The following is a 20,404-nucleotide window of genomic DNA, read 5'->3' as shown; positions in this document are numbered from 1 at the left end:
GGGCAAAAAGTATTCTAGAGGGGGCCCAACTTTTCCCTTCCGTATCATGTACGAAAACGACGTTTGTACACAATGTGGGTATATTTACGCAAGAACATTAATCGTAGGCCTAATACAACGTTTACATTAGACTAGTTTATCATAGAAACAGTCAGTGGCGTAGCCAGGAATTTTGAAAGGGAGTGGGGGTTGACGGCCGACGGGCAAAGACCGACGGCGTCTTCGCCAAAGGCGACACCCAGCAGCGGGGGGTCTGGGGGCCTCCCCCAGAAAATTTTGAAAAATTACTTTGAATTTGGTGCATTCTGAAAGCATTTTCAACAAACATGTGGGTATAAATATTCCTGTAAAATGGTGCTGTCCCGTCACCCAGCAAAAGGATAAGATCATGTTTTCTATGGCATTTTTCGGTAATAAAGCTAAGTCTCTATGTTTTCTTGTTGCTAATTCCTGGCTGAGATATTTGAATGTTTGGTATTGGCAAAACTAGCTCTTTTAATGCAGTTTCGTTTAAAATTAGGCAAACTTTGTTTTAGAGACAACATTCTACCACACCCTTAAACACACAATGTTTACAATTAAATAACACAAGAAAATTGAGTATAAAACTGAAAAGTCAGCGAACAGAGCTAATTAACATAATTTTTTCCAGGGGGTGCCAACATTTTTGCAGGGGGGGCTTCGCCCCCCCTGCGCCCCCCCTAATTACGGGCCTGACTGATTTCACTTTGTTTTTTGTTTGTTTGTTTTTTTCAATAAACAACATTCTGATTTTTTAACGTTTTTATTTTTATAAAAAATGAAAAAAAAAAAAAGCTCGTGAGGTGTTTTTTAAAACATCAATTACAATCTTCTGGTTACTGTAGACTAGACTATCACAAGATGTTGAAATGATATCTAGCTTTTTATTTCCGACGTTTCGTCAGTCTGTACGACTGACTTACAAGGAGTATGCTCAGTGCCGGTCTTAGGATATTTCGGGCCCTGTAGGCTACGTACCTATGCTTTGCGGGCCCCAATGACAATGATCCAATTTAGTAGCGTAGCTAGGTATTTTGAAAGGGGAGTTGACCGCCGGCGGGCGAAGTCAGAAGCCTGTTTAGCAGCAAATGGCACAACACGGAAGCATATTAAACGAAATGAAGAATTTGTAGGATAGGCCGACAAAGTTTAAAACGCACAAAATTGCCGCCCAATGTGATTGACAAACGTAAGAAATTAACCTATAATTCTAATGCCTGGTGAACAATCCCATTATGTATTTAGCATCATAATTTGGGTGGGATCGGAGGAATTGCGTTTCAACTCCACATTCTTTGCCACAGTCTCGGAATGCCACCTATAACACACTTGGGAAGGAGTGAGATTTTTTTACTGAACAAGTATCCAGTTGGCCAGGTCCCATCTCATGACCGGTTGGTCGCAGCTCGTCGTCCAGAAAACTTATGACAGTTTATGTGTGTTTTCCTTTTCCCGCCTTGTCGCCTTCTAAGTGGATTTTTACAACAACGCTTCCATCATTTTTCGACTTGAAAGACGCGTCTGTAAAACATTGCCTCTTTGGTTTTGCAGGTTTAGTTATTTGCTCTACGAACCAAGGTTATTAAATAAAACATCGGTTGCATAGCCGAGTAGTGAGAGCCCTGGTAGACTACGACGCTCGAAATGGCGCCGGTTTGACACCGCTCAAGAGAATGCGCCGACTTTTTTTTTTTGGCAGAACACTTCAAGGCATGCCTGAAGGCTGACAAAGTTGGCTGTCTTGCCTTTCCGTCCACTTAAAAGCTTCAACCACCGGACGTAAACCTGGATACGACAAAAATGAGATTTGGTAAACCGAATTCAATCCTGGGAAAGAACTAGCACTGGTCTATTACGCACTCCACAGTGGTAAGCTGGGTTTTAATTGAATGCTGAAAAGTTTATTCATGGACAATGCTTTTGCAGATGCCTGTAGGCTACTGTTTCCAGTAATGTTGATAAAATGCTAAATTACTGTAGGCTACATGATAATAAACCAGGGAATATTGCTGACAAATCATGAAATGGGAAGACAAAAAGTCACTAAATCCGGGTTTTAAAATCCTGAAGAGCTTAATGAATTGTTGATTCACGATAGTTTCCAACTGTTGGAAATTCTCTGCTTACTTTTGATTTCGCCGTCGAAGGAATTTGTGCTGCTGTTCCTCGCCAATCGTTTCAGTGTTCCTCGCAAAGGTTGCAGTTCCGTATCGTTTACTTCTTCTGCCGCTGATGCCTTGTGTTCCAACTGCACACAAATAAGTTAGTGAGGCGATTCTTAGCAAATGCATATCTTGGGTCAAGTGGGCCTACTAGGAAAGAAAACGCCTTTTTGATGATTCTGTGTGCCGTTACATCAGGCTCAAGAAAAATCGATAATTTCAAACCATTAGACTCTTATTGTTCCTTCAAAAAAATGTTGCTTTCGGCTACTTGCGGAGTAGCCAATTTGGTATGACCGATTAGTGTATCTTAGCCTAGCCTATAGCCTAACCAGCAGTGCTTTGTCAAGAAGTGGGAGCGGGCTCATCATCTCAAAGGGCCCACTGATAATAGACTTTTGTGTTTCAATAACAACATGTTTAGCCTACCGTAGGCTACTGTTTTAAACTTTCCTTCTGACAGGAGTGTTGTTCGGTCAGTATTTTTTCGTAAATTGTTTGGTGCAGGCCGAACTGTAATTTTAAGGAAAAATCGCTTTTAAATGTAGCTAACCAAATTAAATCCCAAAATTTGTAGATTCTTGTCCAATTAAAAAAAAGTAAGTCAATTTAATGGGCATGCTAAATTTTCATGCTAGCTTTTACTGTGTGATATAAGTTCTAAGTTGAATGATCCCAATGTTCATGAACATTGTCAGTATTTTTTGATTAAAAATTTTGAATGCTTTTGGCTTTCATTCCGAGCAAAGGTGTAGCTATGACATAATACACCTGTGTTTGCTCACTTAGCCTAGGCCTATAGTCTACCCTACATTTGTTTTGTTTTCCACACTGGTCAGAAAGTCTATTAAAGTAAACCACCCTTTCATATCAATGGAGTGAAAATACATTCTATATTATCATAGATATTCTTGCCTGCAAGGGGTCCAAAATTATTTTGGCTTCGGGACCCATAAAAAGTTTAACACAGCACTGCTAACCAAAGTTGGCTTGAGTTTTATTGAAAGGCTATTTTCATTACACAATAGCTGATGTAGAATCATCATCACGTATGCTGCCGCAGACAACGCTTGAGCGGAGCAGTTTGCTATGATTTTACCTGCAAAACCACTAATCTGTATAGCTGTAATGAAACGACCAAGATATTCTTTCCAGTGAAGAACACCATCATTTGGTGGACTTGCTGGTAGACAATCATCATGTAAAGTCGAAACGCGAGAAATGGAACATCCTGAAAACATCAAGAATTGCTTTAAGCTAAACGAGAGCTTTTGTTCTTTTAAGTAATCACAACCATAGTACGGTAGGCAACGGCATGATCTATGGCTATGCGTATCGGGTTCAAGTTGGAGCTTCTCTGTTAACCAAAGAAAGTATTGAGCTAAGGACTTTTCTGGTAACTTTGTGGCCATTTTTGCACATCGCACTTAGTCTGGCCGCAAACTTGCCATTTATTTTTCTTCTTAATGTGGCTGATCGACGTTAGAGTCGAATCGGAATCTCTAGCAGAGAAAGAATACATTTTCACGTCAACATCGAAGCTAAGCAGAGTGAACTTTCCGATTGTCGCAGTGTAGTTGTCTGTGAATTATTCCACCCACTAGGTGCCGCTGAATGGAGAGCAGTTTTTAACATGCGCTGCTCATGCGTACATCCCGAGAAACGAACCAGCGCCGCTTGATCGTGAGCTTTCTTCGTGTACAAAGTTGGGCGCTTAACCAAATGAGCTATCAATAAAAATGATGGAAAATAACCAGGCCCGGATTTAGGAGGGGGCAGAGGGTGCAGGTGCCCCGGGCTCCCCGACTTTTGAAGGCCCCCCTACGTGGAAAAAATGGGATTTTTTGTTTTTCTATTTATCTTTCAGCCATTTGAAGTTTTTGCAAAATGCTGTGCAGTGTTGGATTAATGCTACTGTATACGTAGAGGTGGTTTTTGCACGGGGGGCCCCGATCTAAAAGTGCCCCGGGGCCCCCATCAGCTAAATCCGGCCCTGAACATAATCTATGTAGGAAAAAAAAGAAAAAAAATGATACAGTAGTCTACGCTTATTAAGCCCGCGGTTAAAAGACTCAGCCGCTCATTAAGCCCAATTTGGTCTGCCCGAAATTACTGAATGTACAGGAGTGGCAGAGAATCGTCCCCTGCTTAAGAGGCCCACACGCTTAATAAGCCCAAACTTGTTCGGTTCCCAGGTGGGCTTGATAAACGGGACTACTGTGCTGTCTGTGCAGGTGTATGGTAGGCTATATAAAACCTCCGAACAGTAAAATTGTCACTTTGTTTGCTAGTTGGAGTTGACTATGACTATACGTATTGGTGACAAGAGTTTATATGGAAATGTTTATCTTGCCATATTCACAGAAACACATTGTTACAACCTGAAGCATCATGGTTGCAACAATTCCCCACAAGTCGGCGTTGTTGAAAATGGTGTTCGTGCAGCATGTATTCCGTGAGCTCATCATCACAACCCGTTCGTTTGAAAACCCGACTCTGGTTTTGCGTGACTTTGATGCGGTCAAGACCATTGTAAACTGCACGAATCACAGAGCTGCAGGTAACTTTGTTATTAAAATGATGGAAACTCGCGTTGAATTACGTCTAAAGCAAAGCAGGTTAAATGCCTTGTTGCATGGTGAGTCGTTTGTTGGAAATAGAAAGTGTTTAACCGTTTTTAAAACTGCATAGTTCAAGTACGGAATTTTTGTCCACAAACGTCCACTTACAAATAGGCCTATGTAGCTTGGTTGCATTTTCTTTTCAAAACTAAACTGAAGTGGACTTTGTCATAAAAAGTAGCGCACGGAAGTGCAGAAATTAATTGCATTCACAAGCGTATATAGGAAGTTTAATACATATTTCATTGTCATGAGATGTATCATTAACCAACAAAAACATGTATCTCATGTAAGTCTGTTGTCAAGTCTGTTTTCTTCTGAATCTTTTTACCTGAAGTAAACTCCATGACCACACAGTGTAGATGATATAATGCAACAGCCAATTGCATCTCACATCAAAAACTTCGTTGTCCATCGTTTCTGACAAAAAATAACATTGTTTTCTTATTGTAGTCTTGATTGTAGTCTTGATTCTATTTGAATAAGGTGAATTAAGAGTGAAATTTAATTAAAATTTGTTGTAATGATAATAATTGAAGTAAAAAGTGAATTTGAATACGTCTAAACAACATGAAGGAAGTAATAATCAACTCCTTGCTGTGGTTTGTGTACAATCGTATGAGCATGGTTGATAGTGACACCATCATCAAGCTTGTGAGTGATCATTATGAGGAAAATATCATAGCAGAAGCAAAATCAGTACTGCATGAAAAGGTCTACAAAGATGAGAGTAATAAAAGACTGGTGACTAGAAAAGGCCCCTCAAAGCTGGAAAAATCTGTGAAAGATATTCTTGAAGTTTTGCATGAAATGTCAGGTCATGATGATCAGTCTAAAACTCCAATTTTTGTCACAGCCACATGTGACTTCCCATCTGTTGATGTTCACAATGTAGATGCAGCAAGCATGGTTCATGACATCCTCACACTGAAAAATGACATGAGGCAATTGAAACATTCCAAGGAATCTGAAGGCTCTTTCATTGATGCATTGACCAGCTCCATATCTGATTTGAAAGCAATGGTTAATGAAATCAAACCCTTACATGAAAAGGCAGTGGCTGTAAGTGTGTCTCCAACTACTGAACAACCAGCTACACTGTTACTAACTGATCCTGCTAAACAGTCATATTCCAATGTAGTGAAAAGACACAACTCCATGATTACAGTGGATAATCATCCTAAGTATCCCCACAAGATTACCTCTGATAAAGTCCAAACTGAATCTAATGTCAGAAAGGATAATTGGGTTACAGTCAAGAAAAGACGGCGCAAGCCCCGTCTGGGCCAGCTTGATTCCTCATCAAGTTTAAAAGCCATACACATGCCTGTACACATCTTTGTATCAAGGCTTCAGCCAGACACAACTTCAGAAACCATCACATCTTTTGCATCGAAGCAATTTCCCGAAGCCACTGATATAAGCTGCATGAAGTTGCAAACAAAATTTGATCACTACTGTTCTTTTAAAGTTTCTGTCTCAGGAATTCCAATGAAAACATGTCTGGATACTGCCAACTGGCCTACTGGTATCTTGGTAAAACGTTTCTTCAATGCTTCTAAGAATTTTAGGATAGACCCTACAACCACACAAACTCCTGATGGAAGGTAACAATAAAGAACAATTAAAGGCTGTCTCATACAACTGCAGAGGTGTGGCATCATCTCTGCATGATGTTCAGTTACTATGCAAGGATTATGATATCATACTGCTGCAGGAAACCTGGTTGGCTAAGCAAAACCTGGCCTTCCTTTCTACAATTAGCAAAAATCACTATGCATATGGTTATTCTGCAATGGACTTTTCTGATAAGATGAATACAGGTAGACCTTATGGTGGCACTGCCATCCTATGGAGTAAAAGTATTCCTGCTTCTGTTTTTCAAAGTGATGATTCATCTATTATTGGCCTTAAAGTTGCAATAGGGGAAGCAGACATGGTCCTTATAAATGTCTATCTACCTTACTGCTGTGATAACAATGAAGACAAATATTTAGAATACTTGGGTAAATTAGAAAGTATGCTTTTTGACTGCCCAAGCAACAACACTTGTATCCTAGGTGACTTTAATGCAAGTGACAAAAATATGTTTGGAAGCATGTTCAAAAGCTTCTGTGCAGACCAGGACCTGATTATTTCTGACATGGCCCTGTTACCTGCTGAATCATTTACCTACATCAGTGATGCTCATGGGACATGTAGCTGGATTGACCATTGTGTCACTTCCACCGCTCTACACCAATCCATCTGTAAGGTAGAAGTTCTCAATGACTATATTATATCTGACCATCGACCCTTATCGGTTAATTTCAACTGTAAGTCGCTTCCAAAATTGGATTTCATTGATCCCAAATATACCAATTCAAATACTTTCTCTTGGAAAGCAGCATCTCAGCTGCAATTAGAACGCTATGCTCAAGAAACCAAACACAGGTTAGCTCATATTTCTTTGCAAGCTGATTCTGTCATATGTCAAAACTCTCTCTGCTGTGATAAATCTCATTTAAAGGAGATTGACAAGTTTTATGACAGTATCGTGGAGGTCCTCCTAGATGCCTCAAGAAAAGTTCTTTTAGTTAAAAACAAGAAAATATCTACTTATTCAACTCCTGGTTGGAACAATACTGTCAAGTCACTCCACAAGCAAGCCAGAGCTAAGTACCTGGACTGGGTTGAAGGTGGCAAACCTAAAACTGGCAGCATACACAAGGCCATGTCTGCTACTCGTAAAATATTCAAATCTTCTCTACGAAAGTGCAAAAGTAACAGAGATCAGCATGAAGCAGATGCCATTGCCAAAGCATTTCATGCAGACTCCTCGTTTAAAACATTTTCGGATAAAATTAGACAGTCTGGATCACAAAGATGTTCATTACCTACCTCTGTCGGAAGTGCTGTTGGAAGTAAAAACATTTCGATCATGTGGATGTGTCACTTTAATAAATTGCTAAACTCGACTGGTAAAAAAGTTGTCAATGAAGAATTTGTTTCATCGCACTTAAATGATATTCATGGCTATCACAATACTAAACAATTTCTGACCTCTGCTGACACAGTTTCTTCTTTGCTTCATAAATTGCCATTAAATTGCTCTGTTGGTTGTGATAAAATATCTTCTGAGCACATTGCTTATGCAGATTCCAGTATCAGTGTATATCTTTCATCATTTTTTAATATGTGCCTTGTTCATGGGTATGTGCCAAATGCTTGTCTTAAAACTGAATTAGTTCCCATTGTTAAAAACAAATCTGGTGACGTTAGAGACATCGCAAACTACAGACCTATTGCTCTTGCTACTGTCATTTCTAAACTATTTGAACATGTTGTAATTTTTTTTATTAATGACTATCTCACAACAAACCATAATCAATTTGGCTTTAAACCTAAGCATAGCACAGATATGTGCATTTTTGTACTTAAGCAAGCTGTGTCTTACTACAGAAAACGTGGAAGTCCTGTTTTTTCTGTATTCTTAGATTCTTCGAAAGCATTTGATAGGGTAAACCACAACCTCCTATTCAAGAAACTAATTCAACGAGGAGTGCCAATGTGCCTTGTTCGTCTAGTAGTTTATTGGTATACCCATCAGCGGATGTACATACGCTGGGGTTGTCATTACTCACAGTCTTTTTCTGTCAGCAATGGTGTCAAACAGGGTGGTATTCTCAGTCCTTACTTATTTGCCGTGTATATGGATGATCTATCGACTGTGTTAAGCAAAACCAGGGATATCTATAACTACGGGATTGGAAACTCTATCCAGTGCTATACATCAGTAGGGTCATCACATTACTAGGACTACAGAAAGATTAACAAAATAAAATACCGACTAAAAGATATACAAAGTTAGATTTTGCAATAATAATACAAAATGTACACTCACATAAACTTAATTGATGTATAAAAGTACATTTACGCTACTAGAAAAAAAAACGATGAATCCAAAAAATGAATGAATGCAATGAGTCCAGAAACAGCCTACTGTTGTTCGGTAGCATTGTGCGTACTGCAAATCGGATCAGAAGTAAATGAGGAGTGTTCAGTAATCAGTGAAATATGCTGTTGTATCATCAATTTGTTCACTGATCGATCCAGTGCGAAACCAATCCGTTTACGACGTCATCAGAACTAAAACCAATAGTCATTCTGGAAATTTTTTAAGCAGCAAACAAAATACAACATAACTGCACTAATGGAATACAAACAAATAAACAAACCAGGCAAGCATAGACCTTACAATTTACAGGTGAATTAATGATTACACTTTTGGTTGTTCGTTTAGCCTACTACTTGCTACCCTTTGAGGTCAATTTATGTGATTATTTATCACAGCAGCGCACAAAGAAAAATGACCCTACTGGTGTATAACATGGTTTTCAGTTCCACAGAGTTTCCAATCCCGTAGTTATAGATATCCCTGAGCAAAACCAAGGCAGGCTGTTACATAGGTAATACACTTGTTAATCATCTCATGTTTGCTGATGATATTTGTTGTATTTCTCCAAGTGTTCATGGTCTGCAGAGTATCTTGAATGTGTGTGAAGATTATGCGCTTTCTAACGATGTCATTTTTAACTGCAAAAAGTCATTTGCTATGTACTTCCAAACAAAACACTTAAAGTTAAATATGAATCCAATTGTACGGCTCAATGGAAGTGAGATCAAATTCGTAGACAGTGTCAAATATTTGGGTGTTTTTCTTGACACGGCAATGTGTGACGACAAGGATATAAATCGACAAGTGCGATCAATCTACTGTTCTGCCAACAAATTAAAATCCAAATTTTACAAGTGCTCCAGTGATATTAAAAATGTTCTATTCCGTTCTTATTGTACTCCAATGTATGCATGTCATCTGTGGGAAAATTATCATCAACGTGACATTAATCGTCTGCGTGTTGCCTTCAATAATGCGTTTAGAATTATACATAATTTGCCTAAACACTATAGCGTACGTGAACATCAAGTCTTGTGTAACATCATAACATTTGATGCATTACTTCGTAAATATGTTTTTTCTTTTGTTGGAAGATGCGAAGTATCGTCTAACTCTATTGTTGCCTCCCTGATGAGGTCTGATTGCCATCGTATATCAAATTACCGTCTTCATTATAATAATTCTATGTATGCTATTAACTAGTTTTGATGGCTGCCATGTCATCTGATTGTTTTTATCGTTCTCAATACTTTCAGTTCTTCTAACTTGTAACGCTACCGTACCATTGTCTGTAAACTTGTAACAGTAGATAGCCTATTTATTGAGATTTTGTGCATTTGCAGTTTGTGTATTATTTTGTTATTTTTTGATGTTATTTCGTTGTTGTTGTTCGTTATTTGTGCATTTGCAGTTTGCGTATTATTTTGTTGTTTTGTTTTGGATATGGACAGCTTTGTCTGATGCAAATAAATTATTATTATTATTGAAACATTTTCAAATATAATTATGAATCACTCAATTACAAACCGCCGTATCCAGTTTAAATTATTTTTATCTTGGTCTGGTCATAATTAATTTTATTAATATATTAATTAACAATATCCCATTATTAATTTAATTAGTAGGCCGAGAAACGTGTAATAGCCGAAGGAAAGGTTAAGACTTATTATAATCAACATCAAGTTAATTGATAATATAATTATTAATCATTGTTCGTAATTTTATGCTGTTTGCAAGTAGATATAAGCTATACTATACATATCAAAAACATGTTGCTCGATATGAATCTCGGCATTTTGCACAGCCTGGTTCGCTCCGTGACTTGTCCTACACGATTAGGCTAGGCTTGATTTTCACTGTAAATCTATGTTCGATTTAAACAAGAGACATCAGAAAAACGTTATTAACCAAGCTTTTATATAGAATTACTCTCACGTCCGTATTGCGGGGTTTGATCATAACCAGTAAACGTAGCTTTGGTCGGACTGAGAACAATAAACGGAAACTTAATTAATGCTAAGAAAAAGCAACCTTAAATTTTTCAGACTTATTCTGAAACTCTGTAGGCTTTTTTGCTGACACAAAGTTAATTATCTCACAAGATTGGAATGGGAAATACTGTATACTAGGGTGAGGCTGATGCCCCTATGACTCCCAATTTTTCTGGCCCTTTCAACAAATGTTCTATATCATATAAATAGTAAAAATCCAAACTTTCAGAAAAATTGATTGACCCCTTGGGGTGCCAGTTTCATGTTCAAATTCCTACAGTGGCGTGCTATGCATACCCTTTAGCTTTGTATAGCAAAATCTAAAGAAATTGCCATTTTTAGCAATGTTAAATCAATTTTGGATCTACTCAACAGGCCATGAATATGATCAAGGTGAGGTAATGGTCATACTGCTTGTAAATACATGAGAATTGGAGGCATTGCTTCGAGGGAGGCTACTTACCATCAGCATGGCAGAACAACAAGGCAGCAACATACGCTATATATAAGGCTAATGTACCAATGTGGTCAACGATTTGCTGTAGGTTCTCAATTCATTTCAGTTCAGCCTACAGAAACATAGAACATGGAACTATGTACTATGGCGATACTATGAACTATGTACAGAGGTGCATGCAGTGCAGTGGTGTATTGCTTTCACTGATGAAATACAAGCATTGCATCAAGGTGGAACATGAAATAAAGGAGAAGCTGCCAAAAAAGTTGCTAATCAAATGGTTAGATCATATTCACTTGCAAACGTAAACGCAATTACACAAAAGAAGATGGATGGAAAAATTGTTAATTTTTACGACAAAGATTTAATAAAGTTGCAAAAGATAAATGCCACTGATCGTGATCACAATACAGCAATAATGAATTTTCAGAATGTTTTAAGCAAAACTTTGCCAATTTGGCTTAAAAACATATGCAAGTTGCTTAAGGAGGAAGAAAATGTCAAATTTTTAGAAAGTATGATGACAAACAGGATTGCCACATTTACAGGTCGAGACATGGTAACAATAGAAAAAAGAAAAATGGAACCGAGCAGCACTCTGTAGAATTAGCTAAAAAGGAAGAAGACAGGAAAAAGATAGACAATTCATAGACACAACACTTGATGAAACAGCAGACTTTTCATCTGATAATGACTCGGGAACTGAAGCTATTTTGCCAACATCTTACAAAAGGTGTCATCGTCAAAATGTTAAAGATGGCACAACGATTCGGGTGCCTTATGATATCCTCAAATACCCTTCGATAGTTGGGTGTTGTTTGAGGAACAAAATTAGCCCTGTGGCCGCTTCCATAATGATAAGGGAATTTATCACTGCGTGTGGTGGAGATATGTCAAAGGTGAACCTTAATTATACACAGGCACTGAGGTATCGCACAAAAACAGCTAAAGAAACTGCCAGTGCCATTAAAGAAAAGTGGCAACCTCCGTTACATGGGACTAGATCCCTACATTGGGATAGAAAGCTGATGTCCAGCCTCAATTTAAAGGTCATTGATGAAAGGCTGCTACATGTCCTTGTTTCTGGTCCGAGTGGCGTTAAACTTCTAGGAACGCCTAAGTTGCCTGCTAGCTCATCAGAACCTATGGGAAAATTGATCAGTACTCCAACAGAAAAGCTACTTGATGATTGGAACTGCAAAGCATCGGTGGAAGCTATGGTGTTGATACCACCAGCTCCAATACTGGCCACATCACAGCTAGCTGTATTGCCATCCAAACTCAGTTAAATAAATCGTTATTTTGGCATGAATGCAGACATAACGCAGGTGAGCTAATTGTCGGCCGGGTGTTTAATAACCTGCAAATATAATCATCAAAATCACAGTAATGAAAGCTATCTTACATTCCAAGAAAACACCAAGAGATGATTACAAAGAGTTGATTGAGCTCACAGCCTTCTACCTACAAGCAGACATCTCCGATGTACCGGTACACAAAAAGTTCAGGTTCTTGAGCTGTGGGGCAATGCATGAAGCCAGATGGATGGCAAAACTGATTTATGCTATTAAAATGTCATTTTTATCCGAAGAAATTCTTGCCCTTCCAAAGAGTCCCACTGTTTGTACCCCAAAACAAATGTAGAAAATTCAACGTTTTGTAAAATTTGTTCTGTTTTTTCATGTTCAGTGGTGGATAGAATGTGGTTCCTCTGCTGATGCTGCTTACAATAACATCAAGCTTGTGAAAAAATCCTCCTTTATAAAGAAATTGCAGAGTCAGCTTCATTTGCCTTCAAAAACATCTTTAGTATCTGACAGCAGAATCTTTCCCGTGAACTTGTTCAGTGACAAAGTAAATGAAAGTGATAAGCAAAGCTACAAAACTGCTGTCTTTTGAAAAAACATCAAAACCCTTAAAAAGATACAGCACTGGGTTTGGAAAACCATGGCAGTTTCCTGATACTTGCACTTTCACCTATTCAATTACATACAAGGATTGGTTCAAACGAGACTCTTGGTTTTTCTTTGAAGTGTTGAACATTAACACAGAGTTTTTGTATAAGCCTGTCTGTTCGTGGAAAACGGTCAACGGATATCAATTTTCTTAATGCCAAAGATGTTATCAAATCCCTGCTGGTTACCAACGATTGTGCAGAAAGAGGTGTTAAACTCACAAGTGATTTTATCAGTGGATATAGGCTGGAAGAAAACTTTCAAAACGTGCTGAAAGTCGTGGAACATGAGCTGAACCAAATCTCCTTCTCTAACCAAAGAAAACGACACAAATTGACTTCATAAATCATTCTTATTTTATCCTTGGGTCTTTTCAACAACATCAAACTGTGAAAAATGGTATTGACAATGAAGTTCCTTTTGGCAAAACAAATTTTTTATTGTATTAGAAACACACTTTATGTGGGTTTTTTTAACAAAAACGACATTTTTTTAAAATTTTCAGATCAAAACTGGCACCCTTAAATTGTCATTTTTCACATCTTTTCTTTCAAATAGTAATTATAGAGAGGCTGTAGAACATATATACAAAGGGCCGAATGACTAGCTCAAGTTTTTAATTTTTAAGGGGCACCAGCCTCACCCTACTGTATACTGTAAGTGTTCCCAAAAATAAAAGCGTGGAAATTGCACAGAGTCAATCAGTGGTAAAATGCATTCCAATTGCTGATGAGGATTTTGTGAGAACTCGCCGGGTGTTTAAGTGGTTTTGTTGAAGTAGCGGTCGCATATGCAGAATGTCGCTAGGCTAAAGATTAAAATATTGGGATGGCTAGAGGTGGTGAGAGACAACAGCAGTAGGCCTGCAAGAAACCTGGGCAGAATCAACCCCAACAACAGAGAAGCATGACGAAAAGGCTGCCAAAACTGGCGAATCCCTGCTAGCGGGGACAAACGCCAGGTCTAATCTAATTTACTAAGGAAAGGACAAAGGGATGATAATGATTTTAGCTTACGTATATACAGTACCTTAAAAACATCAAGTGAAAAGTTAGTACCTCTTAATGTGACAAAAATATGAAAACACAATGAAAAATATTAGCAGTGTAATCTCAAGATTGCACGTAGCTGTGTAACTCCCCAGCTATTTTAACGTGATGCGTATTTTTTGCACAAACTAATTTGCCCCGATGACGATTTAAAATCACGTTTTGCATAGTTAGGCTAAACTATGACTGGTTAGACATAGCCAAAAAATTACAATTGTTAATTAAGTGGTTGGCTGAAAAATATCATGAACTACGTTAAAACTTACCAGTTACAAATTCCAAAATATCCGCGCCCACCCCGATAAAGACGAGCAATAGTTGCGACAACTGGTCTCTTGTGATCTCTCCTTTTGGCAACAGCCACCTTCCTATCACCAGCACAAACAGCAAAACTTGATGTAACGCTAGCAGCCAGTTTTCTGGATTGAGTTGCTTCAGCTGAAATTTTTTTATTTAATTTGTTAAACGTACATGTGTAACATCAAAGGATTTTTGTTGTTGTTTAATTCAAGAGCGGATTGCTTGTAATTTTGAAAACTTTGTATTTTTAATTGTGGCCAGTAGCGGATACAGGTCACGTAACTTCCCAGCCCTGAAAACAAAATTGGAAAACAACCTGCATCTTTTTTCTGTTTTAGAAAAATTTTCTCGGTCGTTCAATTCCAATTTATCAACCTAATCGGCAGCATTGGGCTTTCAGCAGTGGATTTAATAGATAGATGTTGCTTATGTGCCTGTCAATAAGCCTAACTACTAAAAAAAGCAATAGTTTGGAGTGAACACAGTTTTCACTCAACTAGTTAACATTTGAATTATTCTTTTCAGTGCTAATAGAGGTATGAAGTGAAATGTACCTAGCGTTTATACAGCATAGGCTACTATAAAACGCTAACAGATTTTAAAAATTTCACTGAAGGCAACAAATAAATCATTGAAGTTCTTCTGTGGTCATAAAAAACACATGACCTATGGTGCATACTACATTATCTACCAATGTACCCACCCCACGATTGGTATGTGGACCTAACAACGCTCGAAAAACACCGGATTAATTGGCTGCTGTGCCTGGATATAACATCATGACCTGCTAGGCAGTTATAACAACAGCTGCCTCATACACAAATTGAAGATGGTGCCTATGAAAGGTGGTGCTACAGAATATGCATGGTAACTTATTACAAAAAATGCGTTCAAGGCTTCACGTCCAAATAAATCTGGAAAATTTACAACGCGTGGGCGGGCAACTCTAAAGTCCTTAATAGCATAAGAAACATCCAATTGAAACACTTCATTGGCTGTAAACTGCTTCTTTGCAAACCATTGACTTGAAAAATCTTGTAAATTTGGCTGATTTAAAAAAAGAAAGTTGGCCAACCGATTGCGTAACCACTCTATGAGTAATCATGCAAACATCTGAGAAAAAGTAAGCTTCCTATACCCAATAGAATCACTAAGCTGGCATCCCAAATTTTTGTTCTAGCTGACTAACCAGGTTTTCGACAACTGGTGTCAGCCAGCAAGTTGTGATCAAAGGTCAGAAAATCACTTGTTGTTTTGTTATAAGTTCTACTCGCTCATAAACATTTTAAGAATAAATTATTTAGAAAAAATCGAAATTATTATTTTACAACCTTCTCCATATTTTACCTCAAAGTCGAATGGAGATCGTTACGTTTTCCTTTTGCGCCCCTCAACTGTGCACAGTACAAGAAAGAATTTAAAAACTACTTACAAACTTATCGACTGTATGTGTGGCATTCTGAAAAACATCCAGAGTATTCTGCCCGAAGCCAGATATGGTGTCTCCAAACCTTGCCAGTGAGGACTTGTCCTTGATGTTGGTTGATGAATCGTCAGGGTTGAAAGACTGCCTGACATCGCTGGACACATCTGGTGTCAAAGATGTAGGTCTTTGCGAATTCAAGGCTGACACATTCTCAGTGCCAAGTGAGATAATCATGTGAACGGCAGTATGGGTAGTCAATGACTTATTCGCATCATCAATTGTTGTTAAACCGCTTGTAGAAAGTTCTAGGTTTCTTCTATTTCTCAACAACATTTCCTGAGTTACGTTAATTGATAAGTTGGCAGGAAGCACAGTTGTGGTTGCTTCATACTGTAAAATAACAGGTTAAGCGCAAATTGTTGGAAAATCGCCATATTTTTTACAGCGACACATTGCTACAGGGGAATTTGACTTTGTACCGGGATTAGCTTACAACCGGGATTGGCTAGACCGCTAGATTGTATACGACCAATACAGTAGGCTCTTTTCCCTAAGCAATATAGCTTTTGCTTTGCGGGGATGCAAAAACTATTCGACACACTGGAAGAGTCACTTTTTCTGATTTTGAAAATAATTTATTCTTTTTAGAAATAGTGAAGTTAATTTTAATGAATAAATGTGATAATTCTAAACAACGAGGGACACATTAAATGCTATGCCATATGGTAATTTGATAAACTATTATAAAGTTTTGCTTTATAAATTTTACCGATAAATTGCATCCTCCAATTTGAAATGGCAGCTTGGCAAACCCGTCAAGTTGAGCAAGCTCAAGCAACCACAAACAAGGAACGACACTGAGAAGGTAGAAAAAAACGCTTGGACAAAGCCTGAAAAGGAAGACGAAACGTAAAAATACTACCCGAAACATAGACCTTCTGCATATTGTTCAAGAAAATACTAGAACCCGTTATACCAGTTCGGCCCTGTTCAATCAGTTTTCGCTCGGTGGGACCAGTGGACCACTCCTTCAGTCGAACTACTTTTTAACGGTTCCGATTGCGTTCTTTCGACGTTAACCGGTTTCGATCAATGTTTATTTTGTGGTGTTTCAACTTTCAAGAGACTGAAACAATCTTTTGAATTTTACCACAGGTCTCGAAAAGTCGAAAAGCTTTTTCGTCTGCAACTCCAACTATTGGCCTGAATTGGACAAAATTATTGTGTTTTGAAGTTTGTAAGAATCATAAAAAGTGGTAAACACAAGTCGGTGATGCAATAACAATATTATTCATAAACACCAATTCGAAAAGACAGTTGTTGACAAATTAGCTTTAGCAGAGCAACACTGAATTAATGTATTTCCCACTTTTCACAATCTTCTTTCAGAACATTGTCATAACTTCTTTAGACGCATAAGCGATGCAAAAAGAGGAACAGTGCTTTAAGTTTATCTTTTTTGCACTCAAGGTGTTGCTTCATTTTCATTACTTTGCTGTTAACGATGATCTCTAGTGGCGTAGGCTAGTAGGCTACCCAACACCGAAATTGGATTTTTTTTTTTTTGTAGAGTTGGCTTTAGTCCAAGTGAAGCGATGGTGATAAACAACTTATGCAATCGAAATGACAAATTACATTCACTGAATCACTTTGTATTGTAGTATTGTATTGAGTATGTTTTCACTTCTATGTGATTACAAAGCGGAGATTAAACATAACTAACGTGAAAAAGTTGTCTCACTTCAAGTTGACAGGACAATAAATGATTTTCATATGAATGGAAACCTACAAGATAAATGGAAATCTACAAGTTTTCGTGCAGCCTCATCTCAGTTATGCCTTTAGTTACAAACAAAATACAGATAAGAGTTTAGTATTTTGCCACAATTGCGGGGGTTTTTCACTTGGCAAGATTAATCCTTTTTACATTTATTCAACAGTTTCAAAAGTTGATAAAAAGTATGAGAATCAATTTTCCTGAGCCATTCACACACCAAGAAGTTCATGAACAGCGGTAAACGAAAAAGTGTTTGCTGAACGTGAGATTGAATTGCACATTTGTTATTTATGGTTATTCCTTTTCTAATGCGTTGGAATGTAGGCTATCAATATTTTCACACGTTTGATTTTAAAATCCCTCGGGCAACACCAAATAGCAAATACATGCTAGCCAAATCAATTCCGTTATAATAAAACCTACCATTTGTATTCTCGGCCGTGCCGAACAATCACGGTGACTGCCATTTCTACCAGCAAGCAACCAACGCCAATGGATAAAAAGTATATGTAGATAACTGGATACAACAACCACACTCTCCACAGAGCAACAACAGTGTGTAAAATAAACAAAAGCCTTGTTAATACAGCTGAAATCTTTGTAGTGCAACTTGGCTTTTTGCTTGATTTTGATGAGCCTTTGCGCTTCTGAGACACACGTGTATTTTTAGTTGGCTTCTTTATCAGGCTTGATCCAGCTGAAGCATCTTTCGGCTTTGACATTTTGTTTACTTGCGTTTATTGACGGATATCTTTTTTCCTTATAAAAAAGTTTGTCCTTGTGCTGAACACGCAGTAGCCTACTCAACTTTTAGTTGAAAACCTACTCGCTGAATAGCTTTATGTATCCTATTGATACCTGAAAACACAGCACTGCACAAACAAGCCAGAAGATTTTTTTTGTTTTTACATTGATTTAACGTCAAAATACGTTGAATTAACTGACTGGAAACCTGGCAATAATTTTAAAACAAAGGTTAGACTTAGGTTGAAGCAAGACAAAGGGAACGGATTAGCCCCCGGCAGTCTAAACTTTTCTGGTAGGCTATGGGCCACTTGGCTAAGAAGTTGTCACTAGCACGAAGTGACGTAGCATTAGCGTATTCATGTTTCATGACGGACATAGTTAGCATACTGTTAGTCGCTATTTTAATTATCTGGCTGCCTGCTTTTCTCAACTCAAGTAGAACTCAGGTAGCAAACATCCCTAAAATTCCGCGTAGGCTACTTTCTTTATATCGCACTGCGTCTGCTAGCAATTCCAAGAAGATTTTCTAACTTTGCATATCTACCCAGCCAATTAAATCTCACTATTTCCGTTCATCTACATACGTTGGTTTAATACACAAATACCTTATTCTCCCTCTACTTCTCGTAGGAAGGAAAATTTTATGAATGTTGAAAGTTCGAATATCGAAAGTACATTTTCAAGAACTGGACAATAACATAAAAATCAAAATTTAATGTCTTACGTAGTCAATCGAGTTAAGACATGTAATTAGATGTGATCAGTTTATAAAGGTCATCTAAGTAAAACTTTTCATGTTCGATAAATGGTATTAGCACCACAAAAGAGTGCTCAATGCCAAGCGCAATGCTAAGCAAAGCTGATTCAATTTACTTAAAACTTTTCGTAGGTGGAAGTATATGACTGTCTGCAATTTATCGAAAGAATGCATGCACTCGTTAACCCTATTATCCCTAGGTTCTGAGCTCCACCGAATCCCCAGGTGGTGCTGATTCAGCACTCAGTTTAAGCGCTTATAACTCTTTTATTACGAGTCTCATCATTATCATCTTTTGACAAAAGATAGAAAATTTATCTGAGGTTATGAAAGTTGTAAAAGGATCATTCAATTGCTTAAAAAAATCTCGCTTCAAAGCAATACACAAACTGTTTTTTTTTTACCACATTTAAAATAAAGAAACACTGCAATCAAGAAAAAATGTTCGTTTTTTCTCACTCTCTACGTCATCACGGTTTGCGGTTTCTATCATCTCGAGAGATTGATTGCCCACAAACGAATTTAAGATTTCACTGTTTGCGGTTTTTCCGCTTGACGTATTTGTCAGAGCTCAGGGAAATGGTCACGAGCTGTTGATTTTACAAAGTTTTTACGTCCGAAGACGTTAGTCTGACAGAAACAATTCAACCTGTTTACTTTTTTTTATAAAAACCTCTTGTAGTTCGTTCACCTCACCAGAATGAAAATATTTGTTTTTGATTTTATTGAACGTTGTAACGACAGCAATATTGGTCTGATGTGCTATCAGTCACGGATTGCCAGAATAGCAAAAAACAGTTGAATTTTTTGCAACATCACGGAAGTTTTAAAAAAATGCACGCATAAAGCTCAAATAAGTTTTGAAGTCCATGCCGACTTGCCTAGCACTTCCCGGCAAGAAAAAATTGCATTGATTCAATGTCTGTAGACTTTTTTCTCAGTACTAAAAAGACATTATTTTAGTAGCTGGGTAAATGTTCATAAAAACGGCAACGTCACTGCAACTATACATCGATTTCATTGCCCAGCCGCTCTTATTTATTCAATCAAAAATAAGATCAGAAAATTATTAAATTTTGTATTGCAATGCAGCACAAGCAGTTCATAATATTGTGCATTTAAAATTTTCTATTGTAACTTATGCCTGTTTTACTTTGCATTGAAACAAACTGCCCAATGGCGACAAAATAAAATCCTGCTTGAG

The 20,404-nt window shown here is 37.8% G+C and overlaps 1 protein-coding gene across 1 annotated transcript; it reads right to left on the bottom strand.

The window, feature by feature from the left end:
• Window positions 1-830: 830 nt before the first annotated feature.
• On the bottom strand, window positions 831-18,544 carry LOC145778211 (transmembrane protein 26-like). Its single transcript, XM_082589668.1, has 9 exons — window positions 18,120-18,544; window positions 16,689-16,809; window positions 15,926-16,309; window positions 14,460-14,631; window positions 5,136-5,224; window positions 4,565-4,720; window positions 3,283-3,414; window positions 2,149-2,269; window positions 831-1,542 (listed from the first exon to the last, which is right to left on the bottom strand). The coding sequence occupies exons 1-9, from the start codon at window positions 18,416-18,418 to the stop codon at window positions 1,454-1,456; spliced, it is 1,563 nt and encodes a 520-aa protein (XP_082445794.1). The 5' UTR covers window positions 18,419-18,544; the 3' UTR covers window positions 831-1,453.
• Between the last annotated feature and the right edge of the window lie 1,860 nt (window positions 18,545-20,404).

The sequence above is a fragment of the Aplidium turbinatum genome, chromosome 10, assembly GCF_918807975.1.
Source record: "Aplidium turbinatum chromosome 10, kaAplTurb1.1, whole genome shotgun sequence".
Classification (NCBI taxonomy): domain Eukaryota; kingdom Metazoa; phylum Chordata; class Ascidiacea; order Aplousobranchia; family Polyclinidae; genus Aplidium; species Aplidium turbinatum.
This window is presented reverse-complemented; position numbering and strand designations above follow the sequence as displayed.